Genomic DNA, 27765 nt, shown 5'->3' with positions numbered 1-27765 from the left:
GTATCGTACCTCTCATCACATTTTTTCAATTGCATCCCTTTCATTTTCACGAACAGACCCACATGGAATCCACACGGAATCTACGGAATTCTGCAGATTTCCAAGGAACTGGATCAGTGACGTCATGTTTTCAGCAACCAGTAAAAGTGCAGCATCCTCAATTTAATTTCAATGTATAAATCCCAGAATTCCATAGATTTTTTCTTCAAAATCAGTGCAAAAGATGCCGAAAAGGTCTGTAGATTCACATCTGGGGCTGTTCATGAGATGGAAAATATACAAACAGCGTCTAAAATGTATTTACACACTTTTTAACCTGCACTTAAAAATATATGAATGTCATTGCATTATACAGGAAAATATAAAAACAAGTGATATTTACATAGCTTTTACATTCACACACACACACACACACACACACACGTGTGCATGTGTGTGTGTGTGTGTGTGTGAATGTAAAAGCTATGTAAATATCACTTGTTTTCATATTTTCCTGTAAAAAGTGTGTGTGTGTGTGTGTGTGTGAGAGAGACTGAGATTAACTGAAATAAAAGATAAAATAATATATACAATTATTTAAATAAATTAATATTTGCATATAAAAATGTATTTAATTAAATTAAGTAATTATAAATTAAGTTATTAATTTATCATTTATAATTAAATTATTTGAAATTAATTTAAAAAATGTTAAATACACACATATTGTATATATAAATATATATATGTGTGTGTGTGTGTGTGATTTAAAACTACTAAACAACTACAAAAAGCTAATAAACTATTTGCATTAATTGAAATTGACTGTAATTATGTAAGTTAAATAAAAATAAAATAATATAAACAATTGTTTTAGAATTAAATCATTAGTTTATCATTTATATTTAAATTAAAATGTGTAATAATTTATAATTAAATAAAATTATTTTGAAATATATGAATTACTGTATGAATGAATAGATTCTAAACTTAAAGTTACTAAACTATAACTGATATGAAAACAAATGAATAGAAATGATAAAAGTGCACTAATTTTAGTTTACTGAAATTTAAACTAAAATTAAAATGAAAACTGAAAATAAAAAAGCTAATTCAACATATTAATAAATGCTATATTAATATATAAATAAGTAATATTTACTATAGGGCAAAGGCATTCACAAATTTGAAAGTGTGACTAAAGTGTGTTTCTGGGGTATAAATTTGATGTCTATATCTCAGGGTTTGCCTTCATAAGGTGCTGAGAGGTACGACTTCTCACTTGTTTCAGAAACGTCTCGGTTACGTATGTAACCCTCGTTCCCTGAAGGAGGGAACGGAGACGTAACGTCAGTGTGACTGACTAATGGGAACTCGCTCGAGAGCCCAATCATCTTCGAGTGTTAACAAAACAAGCCAATGACAGTTGGCGTGCGTGTTTCGCCACGCGCACCCCGCCCCGCAGTGCGGGTATAAAAGGAGAGCGCGTGCAAACGCACATCAGTTTTTCGCTGAGGAGCCGAGACTGTGTGCCCCGGCCGTACAGCGGTGGTACAGCAACTATGGCGACGGGACGTTACGTCTCCGTTCCCTCCTTCAGGGAACGAGGGTTACATACGTAACCGAGACGTTCCCTATCAGTCAGTCACGTTCGACGTAACGTCAGTGTGACTGACTAATGGGATCCCTTGGAAAACGCCACTATTGCTGACCCCCTCCAGTGCCCTGCGGAAGCCGGCAAGTCCCCCCACACCAGTTGGGGTGGAAGATAGGACAAGGCTTAGGCAGGGATGACAGCCACTGCTGTTCCGTACAGTGGGTATGGATAACACTGGGAAAGCGTACCACAAGTAGGGGAACGCTACGGAAGCCACATCCTGCGTAAGGAGGTACCACGTGGCAATTACACATATGGACTGACCAAGGGCAGTACTACATATGGAAGTCTCTGAGGTAGACTCAGCCAGCCTGGGGTGAGATAACAACACAGCAGAGACGGCAGAAGGTCTCTGCCAGGGAAAGACACGGGCTCACCGTGAGGGGAACCGTACCGTGGAAGAATACACATGTGGGACCACCCGAAGGGGAATCACTACACACGGGCACCTAGCCCAGCACAAGGGCTGACCTTGGGCAAACACACGAGTGCTGGACCTGGCGTCTGGCGTTCCGCCACGCCTGACTGCCGAGGGTGCGGGAGGAACTTCAACAGGGTTCGCCATGGGGAACTGAACTGAGAAGCAACAAAGCGCACGTATCCGGTCCGTAGAGGGGAATGGCGCAGCAAGCGGGATTGACACCGAGCAGTGTCCCAGTGCTACTGGCCGTCTGAGCCAAGTACACGGGAGGACACGGGCTCTACACGGAGATTATAAAATCTCGCAAACGTGTTAGGTGCCGCCCAGCCGGCAGCTCTACAAATGTCTGCTATCGAGGCGCCCCGCGCCAACGCCCAAGAGGAAGCAATGGCTCTTGTAGAGTGTGCTCTCACACCGAGGGGGCACGGTAAGCGCCGGGCCTGATAGGCCAAGACTATAGCCTCGACTATCCAATGGGCAAGTCTTTGTTTGGAGACAGCCTTCCCCTTCTGCTGTCCCCCGAAGCAGACGAAGAGCTGGTCTGAGGTCCTGAAGCTCTGCGTGCGGTCCACGTAAGTGCACAAAGCGCGGACGGGACAAAGCAGAGCAATGGCTGGGTCTGCCTCCTCCCGGGGCAGCGCTTGCAAGTTCACCACCTGATCCCTGAAGGGTGTGGTGGGAACTTTGGGCACATAACCAGGCCGGGGTCTCAGGACAACGTGAGAGTCATCCGGCCCGAATTCTAGGCACGAATCGTCGACCGAAAATGCCTGCAGGTCCCCTACCCTCTTGACCGAGGCCAATGCAGTGAGGAGTGCTGTCTTCAACGACAGAAACTTAAGCTCTACTAACTGCAGAGGCTCAAAGGGCTCCTCCCTCAAGGCCAACAGGACCAAGGGGAGATCCCAAGAGGGTACCAGATGAGGGCGCGGAGGATTTAACCTCCTCGCCCCTCTGAGGAACCTGACGACCAAGTCGTGCTTCCCTACAGACTTACCGTCTACTGCATCGTGATGTGCGGCAATAGCGGCGACATACACTTTGAGGGTGGAGGGAGACAGCCTTCGCTCCAACCCATCTTGCAGGAAAGAAAGCACGACCGCGATCGGGCATCCCCGGGGGTCTTCCCGGCGGGAAGAACACCAATCGACGAACAGGTTCCACTTCAGCCTGTAAGCGTGTCTTGTAGACGGGGCTCTAGCTGAAGTGATTGTGTTTACTACCGATGGAGGTAGCCCACCTAGAACCTCCGCGTCCCGTCCAAGGACCATACGTGGAGATTCCACAAGTCTGGACGCGGGTGCCAGAGGGTGCCCCCTCTCTGAGAAAGGAGATCCCTCCTCAGAGGAATTTGCCAAGGAGGGGCTGTCGCGAGGAGCATGAGTTCTGGGAACCAAGTCCGACTGGGCCAGTACGGCGCCACCAAGAGGACCTGCTCCTCGTCCTCCCTGACTTTGCACAGGGTCTGCGCGAGAAGGCTCACTGGGGGAAACGCATATTTGCGTAGGCCCCGAGGCCAGCTGTGTGCCAGCGCGTCCGTGCCGAGGGTACCCTCGGACAGGGAGTAAAACATTTGGCAGTGGGACGTGTCCGGGGAGGCAAACAGGTCTACCTGAGCGTCCCCGAAGTGTCTCCAAATCAGCTGGACTACCTCGGGGTGGAGTCGCCATTCTCCCGGAAGGGCGGGCTGACGTGAGAGCTCGTCGGCTGCACGATTGAGCTCGCCAGGGATATGAACGGCGCGAAGCGACCTCAGATGCTTCTGACTCCAAAGGAGAAGATGGCGAGCGAGTTGCGACAGGCGACGGGAGCGTAGACCACCCTGGTGGTTGATGTACGCAACGGTCGCAGTGTTGTCCGTACGGACCAGTACATGCTTGTCGTGTAGCAGCCCTTTGAAGCGGCGCAGCGCAAGCCATACTGCTAGCAACTCGAGGCAATTGACATGCCACTGCAACCGGGACCCTGTCCAGAGCCCTGCAGCTGCACGCCCGTTGCACATGGCTCCCCAGCCCATGGCAGAGGCATCTGTTGAGACAACAATGTGCCTGGATACTTGCACTAGGGGAACTCCTGCCCGAAGAAAAGCAAGATCCGACCACGGGCCGAAGGTCTGACGGCAGGACGGGGTAACTGAGACCCGGTAAGTGCCGTGTCGCCATGCCCATCTCGGGACCCGGTCGTGAAGCCAATGCTGAAGCGGTCTCATATGAAGCAACCCGAGCGGCGTGACAGCGGCTGCGGATGCCATATGCCCCAGGAGCCTCTGAAAGTGTTTCAGTGGAGCCGCTGTCTTGCGCTGGAAAGACTCCAGGCAGTTCAGCATCGACTGAGCACGCTCTACTGAGAGACGTGCTGTGAGGTTGACCGAGTCCAACTCCATACCGAGAAAAGAGATCCTCTGCACAGGGGAGAGTTTGCTCTTTTCCCAGTTGACCCGAAGCCCCATCCGGCTGAGGTGGCCAAGCACCGTGTCCCTGTGATCGCACAACAGTGCTCGAGACTGGGCCAGTATGAGCCAGTCGTCGAGGTAGTTGAGAACGCGAATGCCTGCTTCCCTTAATGGAACAAGGGCTGCCTCCACGACCTTGGTGAAGACACGAGGCGACAGGGATAGCCCGAAGGGGAGGACTTTGTACTGATATGCTCGTCCTTCGAACGCAAAGCGGAGAAACGGTCTGTGTCGAGGCAGGATTGAGACATGAAAGTACGCGTCCTTCAGGTCGATCGCTGCGAACCAATCGAACGGACGGATGCATTGAAAAATGCGTCTTTGCGTCAACATCCTGAACGGGAGCTTGTGAAGGGCCCGGTTCAGGACGCGCAGGTCCAAGATTGGTCGTAACCCACCGCCTTTCTTGGGTACAATGAAGTACGGGCTGTAAAACCCCGACTTCATCTCGGCTGGAGGGACCGGCTCTATCGCGTCCTTCGCCAGCAGGACCGCGACTTCCGCACGCAAGAGAGGGGCATCCTTGCTCAACACAGAGGTGAACCGAACGCCCCTGAACTTGGGGGGACGCCGGGCGAACTGAATCGCGTAGCCAAGTCTGATGGTTCTCATGAGCCAGCGAGACAGCCTGGGGAGCGCTAGCCAGGCCCCCAGAAACCGTACAAGCGGGACCAAGGGAGCCACGGACGTACCCACGGCGGGGCAGCGAAGTGGAGCGCAGGGGCCCGCCTCGGAAGGCAGTGCGTTCCGAAGTGGGGTCTGAGTGTGCAGTGCGACACTTACCTGGCTCCAAGGCTGAGCAGGGGGCGCGGGAGAAGGCATCGCGTCCTCGGACCGGACCCTGCTGCTCATAGGCGAAAGGAGAGGGGGACGGGAGTGTGGAGACGGGGTCTCGTGCACTGCCATCCTCGCCCTCTTGGGACCCGGAGAAAAAGGAAACTGCTCTTTTTTTGAGGTTTTGGGTACCACTGGCTGGAGAGCCAGTGGCGGAACAGAATAAAAAGGGAACAAAAGATTCTCCACCCGGCCCTCCTCCGGGGGAAGGAGTGGTGCAGTCACCATCTCCTGAAGAGCAGGATCCAGAGACTCCGGGTCGCCCGTCTCAGGGCCGCCGCTTGCCCTGGCGCTTCACAGATTTGGCAGGGGCAGAGACGGGCTGCGCCGCTTTCCTGCGGCCAGCTCCACGCTGCGGCCGTTGTGAAGGCTGCTGCTGGGGCCGAGCTGGAGCGGAGGTGGAGGCCGCAGGAGGGCGCCCTCGGCGACGAGCAGACGGAGGAGCTGCAGCCGGCGGTGGGGTGGAGACAGCAGCGGACCGCCGGGGCAGGATGTGTCGAAACGCCTCTGTCTGCTGCTGTGCGGCGGAGAACTGTTGGGCAAAGCCCTCCACCGCTTCGCCGAATAGGCCGGCCTGGGAGATCGGGGCGTCTAAGAAACGGTGTTTGTCAGACTCCCTCATATCCGCCAAGGTCAGCCATAAGTGGCGCTCCTGGACCACCAACGTGGACATCGTCTGACCCAGGGCCCGCGCCGTGACTTTCGTCGCCCGTAGGGCAAGGTCCGTCGCTGTGCGCAGTTCCTGCAATCCGGCTGGGTCAGCACCACCCTCGTGCAACTGCTTTAACGCCTTGGCCTGGTGGACTTGCAGGGGGGCCATGGCGTGCAGGGCGGAAGCGGCCTGTCCAGCAGCACTGTAAGCCTTGGCCGTCAGAGCGGACGAGAACTTACAGGCCCTGGACGGAAGGCGTGGATTACCCCTCCAGGCGGCAGCGCCCTGCGGGCAGAGCTGCATTGCAATGGCGCGCTCAACTGGGGGGATCTCCACATACCCTTGGGCCGCCCCACCGTCGAGGGTGGTGAGGACGGAGGAGGCACTAGGTCTGTTTCGGGCAGAAAAAGGTGCCCTCCAAGACCTAGTCACCTCCTCATGCACTTCCGGGAAGAATGGAACCGGAGGCGGTTGCCTGCGATCGGCCTGCGCCCCCAGGAACCAATCGTCCAGCCTTGAGCGTTCGGGAGAAGGAGGAGGCCTCCAGTGCAGCCCGATGCTCTCAGCGGCCCGGGAAAGCATAGCAGTCAGTTCTGGATCTGACTCGGTCAACGCCACTCTTCCTGATGGAGGCAGCGCAGCCGAATCATCATCTCCAGAACCTAGCTCATCCCCCGATGCAGTGACCGACATCCTGTCATCTGCTGGAGCTCCGAACGAGATGCTGGGCCCCGCCCTGTCCGAGGACTCCACAAACTCGTCCGGAAACCCCAGACGGTGCGATGCGCTAGAGGAGTGAGAGGCCCGCGGAGACGCACTCGACGGGGAAGCTCTCACTGTGATCCTCAAGTCACCCTGACCATGAGCCGAAGTAGCCCTCCGAGAACCGGAGGAACTAGAACGGGGCATGGCAAGGGGGATACCCCCCCGCTTGACGAGGAGGTATCTGGAGCGCAGCATCGCGATGGTCATGTTCCCACACAGAGAACATGAGTCATCCACGAGCGCTGCCTCAGCGTGCTGAAAGCCCAAGCACGAGACACAGCGATCGTGACCATCAGATGAAGCCAGGAAACGGCCACATCCAGAAACACACGAGCGGGAAGCCATCTTTAAAAAGACGCCCGTCGCTCGTGGAGCTCTTTCAGAATTTGCTCTTTTTTGAAAGAAATTCTCTTTTAGAAAAAGTGTTGAAGCGCCCAGGAGAGGTCGCAGCGCGACCGCAGAATGAGAGCTGCAGCACGCCGAGATGAAGCAGCAGCACTGGATCGCAACCTCCGCTGACGCGCCGTAACACCAACACTCGTCAAGCTGTCTTGTACACTCTCGGAGATTCGCAGCAAGGCTCGGCTCCGAAGCGAAAAGCTGATGTGCGTTTGCACGCGCTCTCCTTTTATACCCGCACTGCGGGGCGGGGTGCGCGTGGCGAAACACGCACGCCAACTGTCATTGGCTTGTTTTGTTAACACTCGAAGATGATTGGGCTCTCGAGCGAGTTCCCATTAGTCAGTCACACTGACGTTACGTCGAACGTGACTGACTGATAGGGAACAGGTGTTGTCATTGCATGCTACATGCTACAACACCTCCTGACATGAAGATATCAGACGCTGGTTTATGGTGCAGAACGTCCACAGAGGCCAGTGCAGGTCTTCATTAAAGGTCTGCGTGCTTCTCTACGAACACAAGCCTCGTCTCCTACAGTCACTTACACTGTAGGTCACATTCATCTCAATACGGCAAACTGTGTGAGCTGTGTGGGAAAACATGGGATAAATCCGCTCTATCCAGTGGGATGTACGTACGCATGGGCTGACTTCTGCTGGCGTGCTGTGGCCCTTACTGAAGCTGGAGATGATGGACAGACAGACCCAGAGACAGACAAGCAGATCAACAGACAGACGACCGGATAATGAGTAAACCGAGAGCTGCACATGAGCGCGGCAAACACACAAGCAGAGAGACACAGAGATACATGAGCTGGAGAAGAGCAGGGAAGACTCCACAGAGACAGAGACAGAGACAGAGTGATACGCTTAATACAGGCAATCCATCAAACCAGAGATAGATAGATAGATAGATAGATAGATAGATAGATAGATAGATAGATAGATAGATAGATAGATAGATAGATAGATAGATAGATAGATAGATAGATAGATAGATAGATAGATAGATAGATTTAACCCATGTTATTTTGAGAGAAAATAAAAAAACATTTTGTCCAAATTCATGTGAGATTTTTTTTTTTTAATCACATTTTTTATTCTTTGACAACATTCCCTTTAATGAATCTTTCTGGTGCTGGTTTATGTCGGTTTATGAAATCCATACCATGAGTTCATTCCGCATGGCAAAGGTGCAAACTCAGTCAGATCATTAACTTACTTGCTAATTGAGGTTGACAAGCCAACAAACACCTGGCAAAGCTTTACATCAGAACAAATAGGGCACATTTCAGAGGTCAGAGGTCAGTACACTGAGAGAGAGAGAGCTGTAAGAGACAGGAAAAGGAGGAAGGACAGGAGCGCTGCAGAAGAAGACGAGAGCGATACTCACTCGACGTATTTGGCCCACTGCGCTGGTTCAGACATGGCCATGAAGCAGCAGTTGGTCAAAATAGTGCACATAATGAAAAGACTGAATAAAGTACACGTGGTTAAGGAAAACAGTAAAACATAACAACATTTTCAGGCTTTTTTCCCCATAGAAAAATTATGAAATCTGTTTAATATTAATTATTTTTCTAGCCTATCAAATGGAGAGCAAATGAAGACTTTCTCTGAATAAATGATTTCCGTAATAATTAATAATGTCTCAAACTGTGCTCAGATCTGTCAGAAGTCAGAAACCTCAACTCAAACATTTCTCATCAAATAATCCCAGCTACATTCATTTCATATCACTTCTATATCCTTACTGTATGACTAATGATGCTTTTACTGCCAACAATGTTTCTGTTTTGGAAGAAACAATCTTCAGTGTATTTATAATAGTTTTTAAATAATATTTATTTGGAATATTTACAAGTAATATTTAGAAATTGATTGTAATATTTAGAATTATATTTTGTATTAATATTTAGAATTTGTTTCTGTTTTAAATTGATTGTCTGTTTTGTTTTCATTTCTGTTTCAAGTTTTATTAATTTTGATGTTTTGTATTTTTAGATGTTTCTGTATCTCTCTCTCTTTATATATACTATATATATATATATATATATATATATATATATATATATATATACATACATAGATTTAATATTTCATAAAATAACAAAAATAACTGTAATTGTGCTGTATTTTTATGGTTTTTTAAATATGTCTATAAATAAAATAAATGTTAATTGTAAAAATATATATATATTTTAAAAAATACTTTAAATTATTTTATATCAGCTACAATATTTCTCATTTTCATTTAGTTTAACTTGATTACTAAAATAACTCAAAATAAAACCGAAATAAGAAGATATTAATATGAGAGGACTAGATGGGAAATCTATTATTTCATCGTTTAAACTCTATGGCCTGGTTTCACAGACAGGGTTTAGACTGAGCCAGGATTAGGCCATAGATCAATTAGGACATTTAAGTCATTTTATAAACATGCTTAGAAAAAAACATTACTGGAGTGCATCTTAAGACAAAACAAAGGCACTGATATATTTTAAGAGTATTTCATTTGAAACAGCTCAGACTTACACTTTAGTCTAGGACTAGGCTTAAGTCTTGTCTGTGAAAGTGATTATTTAACGAACAGTTCATTACATATAAGGTGTAAGAGATTTCAAACTTTCTCCATCATATGCATACTGTACATCAGGATGATGGATGTTTTCATGACAGGGTTTGATTACAGGTTTTTAATGCAGGGGTGTGAAGGACTAAAAGCTCGTATCAGTGAATGACAGACGCTTTTTCTTCCACATGACGCTGAAAATTACAGTTCAGTGATCAAATGGTGGGATTGGAAATACAGTGTTTTAATGAAGAACACCTACGATGTTTTATTTTGGTCTTCGTACACTTTTAGAAGCAATTCAATTCACACTAATTATGCCCACAACCTCCTAACATCAAGATCTTTACAGCATCTCGTCGTTTAATGAACTTTTACCTGCGAACAGCCTTCAGATGCTTTCTCTTTTTATTTCTGATGCTGATGGATTGATAGGCAGAGCATCTCAGTTTAATTTTGTGGACAATTTTCACTACATGGCTTTTAAATGGACAGTAATGAGTGCAATTATGGTTAAAAGGTTAAAGATTCGTTCTTTATTCCTATAAATGTATTATTCTCTTGTGCCCCTGCTGTTACCTTTTCCAGAGCGAGTCGTGACGGTGAGCAAAGACATCCTGAACGGAAAAAGAACATCTCAGCCTCATCACAAAACCCGTAAAGTGCCTCGCATACGTTTACAGGAGAATATAGCCCAGATCTGACATGTGAATGATTAATGATGAATACTAAATAGCCAATTGAATTTGAATTTCCACGTGGACAATTATTGGAAATTATTTCCAGAATTTACAAGTTGCAGTTAAATTTGCAATTATGGTCTGGATCATTTTTATGTATATTAATTTAATAAAATATTTATCTTTTTAATCTATAATTTCTATATTTTAATCTACATTAACTGTATATTATTTTATACAGATTTTAATCTGTATTTACTTATATATATACACCTGTATGTATATATATATATATATATATATATATATATATATATTTCATTAAGCTATTTTATTATTTATGAAAATATTATCATTATTATTATTTATTAGTATTTATTTATATTTATTAGTAGTATAATAGATATAATATATTTATTATTTGTATTTATGTATATTATTTATTTATTATTAGTATATAGTATTATTTATTATTTGTATTTATGTATTTATTTACTTATTATATACATAGTAAAATAAATAATAAAATAAGTAAATCATACATGCAATCTGTTTCTAGTGTTAATTTATGTATTTTAAAATAAATATAATTTAAAAATATATATTTAAATACAAAATATTATAAAATGAAAAATATAACTTTTAAATATACTTTCAATCAAAAAAGTAATTTTATTCATTCATTCATATATTTTCATTCCCAGTCACAATCATGAGAAGCAACCTTTTGTTTGGTTTATATATTGTATATTCAGTAGAAAACATGTTCTGATTGGCTGAGACTGGCACTTTCAGTGTGAACAGACACATTTCTTGTGATTGGAAATTTTCCTGTTTGTGACAATCAAAGTCCTGCGATACACAACAACAGCTCTGGGAAAATCCTCCAGAGTCTCCGTGTCATCCGAGGACGTGTTTATGGCTGTGTCTTTCACTGATTGGCCGCTTTTGATCGCCGCCTGATTCTCAGATTTTAGTAATGAGCTCAATCACTTGAGCGGTCTCTCTCGCCGACTGTGTCTCATGAATACGCTCTTGTGCCGCTGCTTAATCAAACATGTTTCCTGGCTCCGGCTCTCGTGGGAAATCTGCTATTAGCACGGATGTGTGCCGTCTGTGTGGGCGCCTGAACCGATCGAATGCATCGCACAAACACATATGAGTCGTCACAGGTGGCCCTTAGCACACTTCTGCTAGCGTCTGTGTTAGACTTCAAAGCCACAAGAGAGCGGAAAAGTTTAGAGACAAATAATAATAAAAATAATAATAATAACATTTTATTTAATTAAATTAAACTAACCAAATAACTATATTAATTAAATGAATAAAAATTAATACATAATGAAAATGGTTTAAAAAATTTAAATAAATACATAAATAAATAATGAAAAATAGAATAAAGTCAATAAATAATAAAAAAAATTATTTAAAATAAATAAATAAAATATTGATTTAAAATGAATAAGTAAATATATATATATATATATATATATATATATATATATATATAAATAGATTAATATAAATAAAAAATTGATAGAAAGATTTATAGAAAAAAATCAATAAATGACTAATATAAATAGATTTAAAATAAATGACAATTAGAATAAAATAAATAATAAAAACAATAAAATCAAACAATCAATAAATAATTATGAAAATAAAGTAATTAAATTAAAATCAATGAGCAATAAAAAGATATTAAATAAATAAAAACAATATAAATAATAAATAATATAAATTAGAATAAAAAATAATAGATTTAAATAAATAATAATCAGAATAAAATCAATAAATAATACAAATTAAAATAAATAGATTACTATAAACCAATAAAAAAATTATTAAGATAAAATTAAATAATAAAAACAGATTTAAAATAAATAATATAACAATAATAATCAAATAAATAAATAAATATATAATGATAATTATATATTGAAGTTTTAAATAATGAATTTTATAGATTTTTAAAATTAAAACAAATTAATTAAATAAATAAATAAATAAATAATAGAGCTAACACTACAGTACTACAGTGGGTATTAAAAAAACATAATGATGTAATGTAAACGCTGAGAATAGATCCGTAAATATATGGCCCAATGTACTGTTAATTTTCTGCATTGATTTTTCCCTGGTGTTTTCCATGTATTTTGAATTACGCATTGAATTATGTGTTATGTTTTAGGGTTGAAGGAAATATCCAGGCCTGCGTTTCCCAAAAGCATCGTAAGCTTAAGTAGACCCACTGAAACCAATGGAGCTCCGATCAACTGAGGCTTAAGATGCTTTTGGGAAACGCAGTCCTGCTCGTTTTCTGCCACGACAGGATTTTTTCACAATTTGTGTCCCTGGAGCACTAAACCAGTCTTAAGTCGCTGGGGTATATTTGTAGCAATAGCCAACAATACATGGCATAGGTCAAAATTATAAAGTTTTCTGCCAAAAATCATTAGGATATTAAGTAAAGATCATGTTCCATGAAGATATTTTGCAAATTTCCTACCGTAAATATATCAAAACTTAATTATTGATTAGTAATATGCATTGCTAAGAACTTCATTTGGACAACTTTAAAGGAGATTTTCTCAATATTTAGTTTTTTCTTGCACCCTCAGATTAGAATAGTTGTATCTCAGCCAAATATTGTCCTATCATAACAATTATTTATTCAGCTTTCAGATGATGCATAAATCCCGATTTTGAAAATTTGACCCTTATGACTGGTTTTGTGCTCCAGGGTCACATTTATATTTTAGGATGGGGGTCCCTCGTATCTGTGTTGATCCCAAGGCTTGACCAGGCCTGCGTTAGACAGTACGTCAGTGGAGTATGTCAGCTTTATATCAGACGAGGCTCCACTTACGCTGATATCAGGCGGCTGGGTGTCGGACCCTAAAAGGGGTGTGAGGTGAAGCGGAGGCGCAGTCGAGCGGAGCAACACCTCCAACGCAACCCTCTTCACCTGTTATCAGCAGCACAAGAGCAAAGTGTCCATGAGCCCCGTCTCTCTGAACACCGCCAGATATTTTATCAGGAGTGCTCTGGGAAAACACAGCCATCTGAACTTGGCTTTGTTGAAGCAGAGCCTCATTCGTGGCATAGCCTCTGAATGTCAGACAGTGGCTGATTGCTATTGTACTGTACGGTTGTCAACGTTCAATTTGTACGAGATGTTTCTCTAAAAAGTCTTCAGGAGAAATAAAAATAGACACAAAAGAGTTGATAGTTGGCGTATAGTAACACTGTGTACTAACCAATATGCAATATTGCTCCCGGTATTAATTCTGCAGCATTGCACTGAGTAGCCCCGCCCACCGTGGAATCTGATTGGTTGAACACTAAACATCAACATATTCCGATTGGCTGTGATCTTGTCACATTGCACAGAATTCTGGAACAGTGTTATTTTAGTATCATTGAGAATAAAATGTTAATATTTTGAATTCGTTTTTATTTTTAGATTTTTTTTTTAATTTTCATTTTAGCTAAAGTTTTAGTAATTTTATTGTGTGTTTTTGTCAGGGATTTTATTTATTTTATTTTGTTTTATTCTTCAAGTAAAACCAAAAGAGAAATGTTGCTTTGGCAAATAGCTGAAAAATAAAATAAAATAAGAGTTTCTGATATTTTATTATTTTAACATTTTAAAGAATATATATGCTATATTACATTAATATTATGTTTTATATGTTTCAGTTAAAGTAAACAAGATTTGTTTTATTGATTTTAATGGTTGTAGTTTTATTTTCAGTCAAATAGCTGAAATAGCTAAAACAGCAAAAATCTGTGTTTTATTAAATAAAATAAAATAAAATCATTGTAAATAAATAAATAAAATACATTTTTTAAAATATTGTATTTCAGTTTATTTTTTATTTAATTTTTTTGGTTTGAGTTTTAGTCAACTTCAATAACCCTGGAAACCTACCAAGTCTGTTTAGTATATGGTTTAAAAAAAATAATAATTATATATAATTTATATAATTATTGTGGATTCAATGACTCAAATAATCTGCTTTTGGGAGAATCTGGAGAGAAATCTCTGGCTTTGATTGTAGACTTTCTCCATTTGCTCTCCATGTATTCTCATTGCTGAGACAAGCAAGATCATTTGTGTTTTTCTGAGCCAGTTATTTCATGCATTATTGTTTCTTGCTGAAAGTTTCGGCTCTTGAGTTCAAAAATGCAAAATATCTTTCAACAAAGCCTCAGAAACCCTGTTCTATTCGTATATAAACGCTCATTCACAATCAGTGCAGATGTCCAGAACTCAGCATGTCACCTTCAGCGGCAGCAGAAAGGATATGAGTGTACTAAAATCTTTATTGATGCTCTTCTAATAGGATGAAAAGGGCTAAAAATATAGAGTGCAGACGTGGCACTAAAGCGGAAGATGGCCTTCCCTTTGTTCAGTACTATAAAAGTCTGTTGAGAAAGAAGAGAAAGGTTAGTTAGCACAACAAAAACTCACCAGTGACAATATCAAACACCACGTGAATCTCAAACATTTATGAAACACGAGCAGGAGGAATTTCTGTAAATGGCTTCTTGAACCATATGCACAATATGCTCCTGTTTCAGAAATCATGCCCAATATGATGTCCGCTTCTGTGAATATATATTTGCAACACATTTCTAGAGGACATAAAATGTGAAAATGAGTTTAGTTGTACAGCTACACTACCGGAGTCAGTACGATTTTCAAAAGAAGTCTTTCATGCTTCACCAAAAACTGCATTTATTTGATCAAAATCAGTGTAAAAACAGATGGATGGATTATATATATATATATATATATAATATAATAAATAAATAGGTAATAATAAATAATGAATAATAAAAATTATTAAGATCTAATAAAATTAAAATGAGAAGATAAATAATAATAATTAGATTTAAAATAAATAGATTAAAATAAATAAAGAAATAAATTTAGGATAAAATAAAGAAAAATCTGAATGAAAATTAGATTAGAAAATAAATAAATATTACAAATGAGAATATAATCTATATTTTTATTATTATTTAGTGATTTTATTTTTTTTATTTTTTATGTATTTAATGTATATTTATATGTTTGAAATAAACAAACAATAATTAGAATAAAATAATGCAATAAATAATACAATTTAGAACAACATCAATACAAAATAGAATAAAAACAATAAATAATAAAATATTAAATCATAAATAAGTAAATAGATTAAAATAAAAAAATATGTTTAAATAAATGAATAATAAAAAAATGTGGTAAATAAATAAATAGGTTACAATAAAATTTATTTTAATAACTAAATAATGAAAAAAATCATGAAATTAATATGAAATATTATTACAATTCAAAATAATTGAATTATGTTAATATATTTTAAAATATAATTTATTCCTGTAATGGCAAAGCTGAATTTCCAGCAGCCAGTCTTCAATGTCACATGATCCTTCAGAAATCATTCTAATCGATTTGCTACATTTGATGCGTTTGATTTCTCATGATTCTTTGAAGAATAGAATGTTCACAAACAGCACTTGTTTGAAATCTAAATCTTCTGTTACATTATCAATGTAACACTTTTGATCATTTTAATGCATCTTTACCGAACCAAACTTGATAAAAATAACTTTTTTTGTGATAAGAGCATATAAATACATTGTTCAAACAAACTGTAATTATAATGATAAAGCAGGAAGAGATGCTCGGAGTGCAAACAACAGGCAAATACATTACTACGGGCTCAGCGGGAGGATCGGCGCTCTCGGGGGACTCCCGTCTGCAGCGTTTCTCTCCCGCGGCACAAACACGCCTCACGGTTGCCCAGGATTCATGGCCCCCCTCGCAGAGCTCGATTTACGCCAGCTCCCGTCACATAAATAATGCCAGGAGAATAATTGCAGGCGGACAGCATCAGGATCAGTGTGCTTTAAAGCGGCGTCTTTGCTCCAGCAGGAGCCGTTCTCGTGACCTTTGTAACCTCTGCAAATAGCTGGCTTTCTCTGCCCTTGTGTTCTCTATTCTTATGTAACATCTAGGTCAAGTTTGCCTGTGTTTGTTTCCACTTTCCTCACATTTCCTCTGGGATATCATCTGCCAACTGCAGGTCCACATGAGCGGATCTGGAGAGGGCAGAGGGAAATCCAAGCCAAGCGCTGAGAAGTAAATACATGTACAACACATCCACCACCAACAGTTCAGTCAAAAATGAAACGTCTGTCATCATCTGTGCTCAAAACACAAACCCAGTTATCCAGCAGATTTGCCAAGCTTCGAATGAGATTTGAGGCCTAAGGCTAAAAGCCAGGTTTGAGGAGAACGAGCTCAAAGCTATCATATGAATTCAGAAGACTTGTAATATAGTGCACTAGTGGTTTAAAAGACAATTGATATTCAGAAATATCATCTGGATTTAGAATTATCGTCTGCAGAGCTGCTTTACAGGCAAAATTTAATTTGAACTTTACAACACAACAATATACAATAAAAATAGAGTTAAAACAAACAAATAAAATATATATATTTTTAAGTAAATTATTATAAATGTATAAATTATTGTTAATAAATTATGAAATATTATTATGATTTAAAATAGCTGTTTTCTATGTGAATATCTGTTAAAATGTAATTTATTTCTGTGACCAAAGCTACATTTTCAGCATCATTACTCCAGTCTTCAGTGTCACATGATCCTTCATTCTAATTCATTTGCTACATTTGAAATAATTTGATGCATTTGAAAGCATTTATTTGAAACAGAAATCTTTTGTTACATTATAAATGTCACTTCTGAGCAGTTTAATTGTTTCATGCTTTTTTATAACATTAACAATCTTATTGAACTGAATTGAATCAACATTGAACTGAATTGCTCTGAATGACACTATTGTCATCTTTAGCTGAAACTGAATTAGCTTCCAAATTAATCAACTTTGCAGCCTTGAACTGAACTGAATCAACACTTAACTCAATAACGTAGAGCTGCTTTACAGTTGAAATTAGTTTCATAATCAATGACTTTTACAACATTAACACTGTTGCTTTCCTGTTTATTGCTCTGATACAGAGCACCAAACCTGCAGAAATGATAAATAAATAAATCTAATAAGGAAAAAATGACTTAATAAAACAAATACAATTCATTTGTAATAAAATTTAGTCCTCATTTTTTTATTATTTTTGTCCCTATATTAATTATTTTCTGTATTTATTTTTAGAACGCATTTATTACGTATTTATTTATTTTTTAATTCTTTAATTTTTATTTATTTTATATATATTTATATGTTAATTTATATTTATATCAAACACCCTTTGGTGTTTTGTAACATCATACACTCTCAGAAAAAAAAAAGGTACAAAAGCGGTCCTTTTCAAAAGCTATTATGCACCATTTAGGCACAAATATGCACTTTTAAGGTACTGATATACACCTTTTAGAGGTAAATAACAATACTGCCCCAGTGACAGCTTTTGTACACTATTCTGTAGAGAGTGAATGAACTCCAGTGGAACGCTTCTCTTCTTCTGAATGTCCTTTATCACTCGCAGAGCTCGACGGTGTCAACAAGTGCACTTAATACACTGACAAACCAGACAAGTGTGAGAGCCACGTGGAAACATAGTGATCATTTTTCACCAGGACAGTCCACGATACACTAAAGTCAAACCAGCAATGTTATGAGCCCAGATTAGTTTACAATTATGAACATTATTAAATTACTGACGCCTGTGATTTCATTGATAGAAGTGTTTATTGTCTGGATGTGGCTGTTATGTACGGTCATGAGCTCCGGATGCTAAACTAATCCCGTCCAAACAGGGCTTAAGACATAATATTTCATTTTATCAAAATGAGTGTCGGCTTGCAATGAAAAGGACGAGGCCAAACTTTTAGGTCCTGTTAAGTGTCAATTCATCTTTCTTAGCATTAGCCACCGGCTTAGAAAAGCCTAAACAGCGCACATTTCCTCACCGAAAATGGCATCTAAAGAGTCTGAAGTCCAAACTTTTAGCTGAAATCCATAGAAATGGAGATTTGTGTGCTTGTGAAAGCCAGCGCAGCAGCGGTGGCATTAACAGCGGCTCACTGACTCATGCTATTCATCTGTCTGTATTCCTGCAGCTCTCTGATTCAGCGCAAACACATCCGCTGCCCTTTACTGATGCTCATTGTTTGCTTCTGGGTTTTTTTTTTGCTCATATTTAAACCTTTCTGACCAGGGTAGAGAACTGGGATGCTTCTGATCTCAAACGTCTGGTAAGAATGCACAGATCAACCACCGAAAAACACATAACTAATCTGAATATTGCAGAAGGACAAAAATATGTCCTTACACTCACGTAAAGAAATACATATTATATGATTGTTTTTACTGTCATAAAATGTAACTATATTATTGCCTGGCAATATATTAAAAGTTGGATATACATATATACAACTTTATCTGTACGTGTATATATATATATATATATATATATATATATATATATATATATATAGTAAATCTCTCCTGCACGATTGTTTATATTGTTGCAAAATGTAATTACATTATAAGCCAGTTCTTTATATAAAGTTGTATATATATATTTTTTTTTAAGTCAGTATATCCAACTTGATTTGCAGTATATATGCATAAATGCACTCACTTACAGCGATATACATTATGAATCAAATCTCAACTGAGTGATTGTTTATCTTGTTGCAAAAATATTATCACTTATCTCTTTATATATAGTTGAATATTTACATAGTACTTACATACTTATGTAAAGTGGTATATACTATATAGCAAATCTTGTCTGCTTGATTGTTTATATCATAAATGTAACAATATTATTCCAGACCTCTTTATATAAAGTTTAATGCATAGTATATCTAACTTTGGCCACACACAGATAATATAATTATGTGAAGTGCATTTATGTCAAGCGATATAACAAATCTCAACTGTGTGATTGTTTATATTGTGGCAAAATGTAACTGTATTATTGCTCAGCTCTTTATATAAAGTTTATACAGTATGTGACTCTGGAGCACAAAACCAGTCATAAGGCTCAATTTTTTTAAATCGAGATTTATGCATCATCTGAACGCTCCATAAATAAGCTTTCCATTGATGCATGGTTTAGGCAATATTTTGCCGAGATACAACTATCTGAAAATCTGAGGGTGCAAAAACAAATCAAAATATTGAGAAAAACGCCTTTAAAGTTGTCCAAATTAAGTTCTTAGCAATGCATATTACTAATCAAAATTTAAGTTTTTATATATTTACGGTAGGAAAGTATCTTCATGGAACATGATCTTAATATCCTAATGATTTTTGGCATAAAAGAAAAATTGATAATTTTGACCCATACAATGTATTTTTGTCTATTGCTACAAATATACCTGTGTTACTCATGACTGCTTTTGTGCTCCAAGGTCACATTTAAGTATAGGTCTCATATAAGGTATATATATATATATATATATATATATATATATATATATATATATATATATATAGGTAAATATAAGGTCACATATATACACTCACATAGCGATATATACTACATAGCAAATCTCAACTGCTTGATTGTTTATATCATCACAAAAAGTAGCTATAATATTGCAGAACTCTGTATGTAAAGTTGGATATATAATATATCTTACGTAAAGCAATATATACTCTATAGCACATAGTGAAGATATTATAAACATTAACATCATGATTTTCGGTAAAGCTGGACTAAAGGCACTTTGGTGAATCTTTATCCTCATCTCAGCAGTATGTTCAGACTATATGGTCTGCTGTGGTGCCGATCACTCACTCGCTTGTTCTGGAAGTAAAACGGATCGATGTCCTCCAGAGGGACGCCCACCAGTCCAGGAGGAATGTCTCCAAAGATTCGCGGGAGCTGCTTTCCGGCCTCCAGGTCGGCCCGGGACTTGGGCGGCTCCACCTCGCCCCGGTCCTCCTGGTACTTCTTGGCATTGCGGGCCTCCTCCTCGGCGATCCGCTGCTCGATTCCAGCCAGGGACTCACAAGTGAACCGGTGTAGACTGTCAGGACCCGGTGGAAACTGTATGGCTGCCATCTTCTCATCCTGAGCCTCCTGTCCAAGTGCTTACTTCACAGCTGGTGAGGAGAGAGGAACGTATTGTATTATTGCAATTTCATCAAAGTATCGGCTTTATCTCAGATATTTTCTCCTATCATATTATACTTTTATACAGACATTGGTAGGTCTGTTAGTAAAATCTCTTACTGTAACTTTAGCAATCTTTGTTGCAGTGTTTGCCAATGGTGACTGTTCAAAATTGGGGGGAAAAACACTTTGAGTTTTTTTCCAAAGTTTGCATTGCTGTAACTCAAGAAGTATGAAAGATATCCTAATAGCCTTTTAGAAGTTGGTTTTTAACAAACTTTTCTTTTAGCAGCCTCATTTTTAAGACCCTATTTAAGTCAAGTCCAGAGATATTGGGATCTCAGTGTGGCTTCAAGAGTAAACATGACATTTTCACCTGACATTTGTTGCCAAATTACAGGGGCAGAAAAATGACTTCATAAAGACGACAGCAGCATTATTTTAGTTTTACACAGAAATTGGTTGATCTGTTCCTAAAATCTGTTAACTTTAGCAATCTTTGTTGCAGTATTTGCCACTGGTGACTGCTCAAAAAACACTTTTTGAGGTTTTTTTTCCCAAAGTTTGCATGGCTGTAACTCAAGATGGATTAAAGATATCCTAACATCCTTTTACAAATTGGCTCTCAATAATAGTTTTTTAGCATTCTCATTTTTAAGGCCCTATATGATTCAACTCCAGAGATATTGGGGTTTAAATGTGGCTCCAAGAGTAAATATCTGAAGACTGAAGACTTTATTAATGGCTGCCGAAAATTCAGCTTTGCATCACAGAAATAATATATTTATATATATATTTCACAATATTACAGTTTTTGATCAAATAAATGCAGCCTTGGCGAGCAGAAGAGACTTCTTTCAAATAAAATAAATCTTAATTATTCCAAACTTTTGACTAGTAGTATATGAAATATGAATTTTAATTGCAGACTTTGGTATACTGACAAATCTGAGCTTGAGAAAAAGTTTTTTTTGTTAGTTTTTTTTAATCTAGAGGAATTTATATGGGTTTATTTCTCAGGAAAAACATCTTTGCGAAACATCACGAAAAACTTCATAAGAAAGCAATTCGTAAAGTGCAATAAAATCATTAATAGAAAGTTCATGCAAAGTGCAATTCTTGTAAAATTCTTAAGAATTTGGAGGTTATCCTAACTTTAAGAGGTTATTTACAATGACAAATTCTTAAGTTTAAGTAAATAACAATTCTAAGAAAATTAATTCTAAAAACGAATGTTCTAAAAAATGTATTTGGATTCCAAAATATTCTTAACTTCATTCTTAAGTTAGTTGGTAAAGGAATAAAAGAATGAGGAATTAATTAAAAGAAAGGATTTTGTGACTCAAAGCAAACGACCAGCTGCTCTCCATCGTTGCCTATGAGAAACAATTGTTTAGCAAACTGCATGAACTTCATTGCTCGTAATTATTTTCCCGAAGCCACCAGAACCGTGTCCTGTGTTTGATCTTTATGTTTTGATCCACGTGTCTCTCATTCAGACTCATTACAGCAGCTGGTCTGTAGTGCCATGGTTTCGCTCATTTGGACGCGAACAAACACGACACTCTCTCTGACGCCTGATGCTGCTGCGTGTCTGTAAATAAGAAGATACTATTATCCACATCAGACGAGCTCCAGAGCGCAACTGTGCTCTTAACGCAGATCGGACCATCTGTTCCTGCGTTCGACTAAATGATTGGACGAGAGATCATTTCTCCTCTGTTCGAGCCACAAATCACACGGCATAATGGGAACATCTGCACTGAAATCCCAGCCATTGCTGAGCTCAAACAACAGCTCAGTCTCAACAAGTGGCTTCTTCAAACCTCAACCAGATGTTTAGCCTAAACATTCAGCTCTCATAGATATTAGACTTCAGAGATGATGATTACGGGCCATTCGATGGTAGAAATGTCTCAGATGGTAGAGATTTTGCTTTACCACAGTATCTGCATGGTTAGCAGTGCTACTTTAGTATTTATTAGTAATATTTTGAATTAGATTTTATCCTTAGATTTGAATTTTTAATTCAAGTTTAATCTTTAATCATTTTGTCAATCGTGTTTTCATCATTTTTATTATTATTTTTTTAGTTAGTAAATTTAGTATTTTAACTTTAACTTATATATCAGCCAAGGCAATATTTCCTATTTTTCATCCAATGGTACTATTTTATTTTATTTTTTATATTTTATTTTATTATTTTATTTTTTACACTTGTTAACATTAGTTCCAGTTCTAATAGTTAACATTACTTAACTACATTAGTTAACATGAACTAAAAATTTATAATATTTCTAAATCATATTTAATTTCTAATCATATTTAATGTTAATTTGAACATTTACTAATACATTGTTATAACCAGGAATTGCTTAATTGTTTGATTATTTCTTAGACCTGAGCCAACATGAACTAACATTATTATCATTATTATTATTATTAATAATAATAATACATATGTTTTGTTCATTTTTGTTAATGTTACTTCAGCATTAATGATTAATGGGAACTTTTTGTAAAGTGTTAGCATTTCAATTAACAAAAATATATATATTTTTAATTTTTAACTTGAATTAGCTCGTCCAATCAGAATTTAAAGACTTGCATAAATGATGTTATTCCTCTTGTTTTCCAGTACAAATATCTAAATATTCTTAAATCAAGATACAACCACCTTGTGGCAAAATGACATGTCTTATTTTCCAAATAATTTTTTTTTTTAAGTATTAAAATTAAGTGACTTTATGCTTAAAACAAGAACAAAAATGTCTGTCTGTGGGGTCAGAAAAATAATTTGGTTTTTCCTTTAAATTAAGCTGATTTTCTGACCTCATTTGCAGATCTTTATTCTTGTTTAAAGCAAAAGCTCACAAAAGTTTGATCAAAATTTTTCAATATCTTAAGTCATTTTGCTTCTCAAGTAAATGTATCTTGATTGAAGAATATTTAGATATTTGTGCTGGAAAACAAGACAGAAATACTGCCATAGCAGTGGGTCTTAGATGGATAAACACCAGTAACGTTGTCTTTCTTAAATCTAATATTACAACCAGACTCATTCAATGCTCTAGTCTAGCTCTCCTGAGAATGAGGGGTTAAGCAGATTTTGGCAAGCGCTCCTGTCCTTCCTCAGCATAATCCCACTCTTTATTTCCATACCATTTGAGGAGCGCCGCCTGGAAGGCTGTGGAGCCACATTGTGTCCAGCAGAACTGAACAAAAACCCACCGCGCCGGAATTGTTTAGTGGCCCGGCAGCAGTGTTTCTGACTACGGTTTCTCCTTTGAGAGCGAGCGAACCCTGCAGCGTCCAGCTTTCACAGCATCCGCACCCACACACACTTCCACATCACACATCCTTCAGAGCAGCTCAAGATTAATGATGCATCAGACACATCTTTACTGATATTATGATAAAAGTGAATAGAATATTAAAAATATGCATTTAAAGTATCAGTATGTACCATTGATATATTATTAATAGATTAATACTATTACTATATTACAGTTTTTTTCAATTGCTAACAAGCGTTTACCAACACTTAAAGTACTTTTTCTAAACTCTTAACACCTACATCACACAGTTAGCCAAATAGTACATTTTCTGGCCAAAACCACATTTTGTTAAATAAATACAAACTCTACATTTCAAAATGCTGAATACCTTTTTCTCAAAACACAGCAAGCCTGATTCAAAATCAAGTCATTCGGTCAAAACATTAGCACTGGTGCTCTATCCAACAGGAACATGTAGTCAATTATAGTGCATAGATGGTCAAAATGCTAACAATTAATGGCATTGCAAAAACTGCATTGCTTATCATGTCTCAGTTTGACCTGTATAGAACATACAATACGAGATCCATTACAAAATATAAGGACAACAATGATAATAATAATAATTCAGCCAGCAAGTTCATCTTTGTGTGTGTGAGTGGACTCATTTTAGATAGCATGTGTACAGAATAGTGAAGGGTCATCAGTACTTTATAGAATGTAACAGAAAAGTGACAGAAATGCAGCAGTAAAGGCTTTACTGGCAAAATTAATTTGCTGTCAGTGATTAAAAACAAACAAACAAACAAAAACATGAATGTACAGATATGTTATTTACATGTGCAGTTCACAAATGAACAATTTTTGTTTTTCTCTGTATAAATGTGTCAGTTATGTATTATCATCCCTTGTGCACCCTTATAGACATTTTTGTCCATTTTAGTTTTGTTTTTGATCATTTTGCCTGTGTTAATGCTAACTGCATACATTTTGGCTCAGGTGTGTTTTAATATTCCACCCGCATTTCCTTTAATAAATCTATTTTACACTAGGTACAAAAAAGTGAAACACTCAGCACCGTTTGGACAAAAATGTCCCCATTGAAACCCATTGCTATTTTTAATCGCAGTGCCGTTTAACTGTAAAATGATGCAAATTTTGTTAATAGAATTTCATTCTGTTGGCAAGGCTTCAAAATTAATTTTTTTACTATTTTTTACCAGATGGTGCCATTTTTTCAGGTTTGGTCTATAAAGGGTCTAATACTTGCTTTATTCCTGTTTTCTGCTTCTGCATGTTACAGAGTAAACTGGATAAATAATGCAGCTATAATTGTGTGTGTGTGCTTGTAATATTTGATAAAGAAAAACTCAAATGTGTAAATCACAAATCCAAGCACTGTGTGCACCAGCTGAGTTTTGCTGGCATCTAATGGGGAAAATTTGATACTGCGCCCAAACAAAATCTTACTGAATGCTAATTTTTTGAGATATCAACCTCAAATTTGGAATACAGCTTGTTTAGATTTATGGCTTTGATTTTCTAGCAGGTTTAGAGTTCAACATGTTTCATATATAAAATATTCATAAAATAATATTCCTCTCAGCAGTCCTGACTGTCTGCTGTAGTCTCTTGATGTCTGATTGGGTAGCTGAACCAAACCAGACATTCCTGGTCCAACCAGTCCTTTTCCTCATCCCAACTATTCCTCTCCCTCGCTCAACTCTCCCTCCTCCAAATATTTTCTTTATTTTTATGCATCTCTGTGTTGTTCTGTATTGTTTTGAACAAAACCAATCCAAAGAGTGCCTTTTTTATTGTGCATGGCCTTGTATGGAAAGACTTGGAATTATTCATTAAGATTGGAATCAGCTATTTCTTAATTATTACAGTAGTAATTAAAATACTACTTGTTGCAGAAGTAGAGGCTTTACACTATATTTAAAGTTTGGAACATTAGATCTTTTCATTTCTGTCATGCTGTGTTTAAGCATTTGTAAAAAAGATAAGAAATATGCATGATTTTTGGTATGGGGTAAGCTTGTGTGAAAAGAATATTTAAACATTTTAGAAATGTGTTAATTGACTGAATATTGTGTGAATACAACATGAATTGTGTTAAAGGTATGGTCACAACAGACGGCTGTGAAAATGTGACTACAGATTAGACAAAGGGATGTTAGCAATTGAAAAAAACTGTAATATAAATATATAAAAATATAATATTTGTAATATTTGTATTTTTTATAAATTATATACATATATACTGTATATAAAAGCTTCATGTTTTTCTTTTCTGATATAGTACTTTCAATAATAAGTGAATATGTAAATAATATAAAAATAATAAGTGAATATCAGTATGTACATTATTTACTTCATTTATATATTATTAACATATTACTAATATTAATATAGTACTATGAATATATTAATAAAATATTCAGATTTTTTATTATTATTTTAGTTTATTTATTTATTTATTAAAGCTTTTCATCTAAAATGTAGTTTCGTTTTAATAGCCAAACAAAAATTGTGCATATATGCAATGTAAAAAAATATAATAATAGTAATAATAATAATAATAATAAATGAATAATAACAATAATACATTTGTTTTACAAGAAAATACTATTTTATAATTTTATAATACTATTATTACTATTATTTTCAATTTAACTGCAGCCTTTCTTCTTCAAAATTTCATGTTTAATTCAGTGTCGTTTGCCATTTTTGTAATTATTTGTCAAATTTACTACTAATTTCTGTATGAAAATAGCTTCTATTCAGTGAATTTATGTCTACAAAATAAATATTTTTTCATGTTTGATAAACAAGCTGCTTACATATAAATTATTTCAACTGTGTTTACTTCTGTAATATGTAAAAATAATTATAATAAGGAATAAGTGTGTTTAGAGTTCTAGCTAGTAATGCATACTTAAAATATATATATTCAATTAACCAAAGTTGTTAATTGAATTTGAATGCAGTTCATTTAGAATGAATAATGATCGTATTCCTTTAAAATATCTCATATACTGCAGTATTGATTTTATTTTTTTTTACAGGTGTTTAAGTAGGATAATTGATTGTAACCTAAAATAAAATAAAATAATGCAGCAACATTTATTAATTAGTGCTGTCAAACGATTAATTGCGATTAATCGCATCCAAAATAAAAGTTTGTTTACATAATATATGTGTGTATACTGTGTATATTTATTATGTATGTATTAAATACACACACATGCATGTATATATATTTAAGAAAAATGTTTATATATTAAATATATTTATTTACAATATAAAATATATAAATATTAATATATAAATATGTAAATATTTTCAAAATATATACTGCATGTGTGTGTATTTATATATACAAAATAAATACACACACATATATTATGTAGAGAAAAACTTAAAATGTTTTAATAGTTTGACAGCACTAATTAATATATACTATATAGGCTAACATCAAAAAACACTAAAACTAATAAAAAATAACAAAACAAAACTTGAACTAAAATTAAAAACAAAATCTAAAAATTAAATTTCATTCAAAATATTAACAAAAAAAACTGTAATATTATATCAATGATACTAAAATAACACTGCTCCGAAATAGTTTGACTGAACATGACCTTTGACATTAACAACAAGAGATATGGAGAATGTTGTTTTAGGGATGCTTGGATGTTTGTTAAAGTTGAGCACACTGATTAGGGTGCATGTTTGGGTCTGTCTGAATAATGCTCTCATTTCTGCTCAGAGATGCGGGTCTCCTCAGGACGCTGCGGAGGCGTCTGGAACGTCTCTGATGCCTATGAAGGAGAGCAGCTTGACAGAGACATCACGGCCGTGTGTTTAAACGGCTCCGACCGTTCCAGGCCACGCAAACAAACTAAACAAGCCAATGTCAGTCGTGTATTTGCACAT

At 37.5% G+C, this 27765-nt stretch overlaps 1 protein-coding gene across 1 annotated transcript in view; it reads right to left on the bottom strand.

Annotated features, from left to right (window-relative positions):
- LOC306865053 (sodium channel protein type 2 subunit alpha-like) overlaps positions 1-27765 on the bottom strand; it is a 166897-nt gene that overhangs the window by 113655 nt on the left and 25477 nt on the right. The window contains exons 2-4 of the mRNA XM_079409403.1: positions 20228-20535; positions 14729-14847; positions 8555-8644 (exon numbers count right to left, since the gene is read on the bottom strand). Of these exons, the coding sequence (XP_079265529.1) occupies positions 8555-8644; positions 14729-14847; positions 20228-20494 (476 nt within the window). The 5' untranslated portion in view covers positions 20495-20535. The remainder of the gene's footprint in view (positions 1-8554; positions 8645-14728; positions 14848-20227; positions 20536-27765) is intronic.

This window comes from Barbus barbus (genome assembly GCF_936440315.1).
Source record: "Barbus barbus genome assembly, chromosome: 46".
NCBI lineage: Eukaryota > Metazoa > Chordata > Actinopteri > Cypriniformes > Cyprinidae > Barbus > Barbus barbus.
The sequence above is the reverse complement of the archived record's forward strand: the minus strand, read 5'-3'. Positions and strand labels throughout refer to the sequence as shown.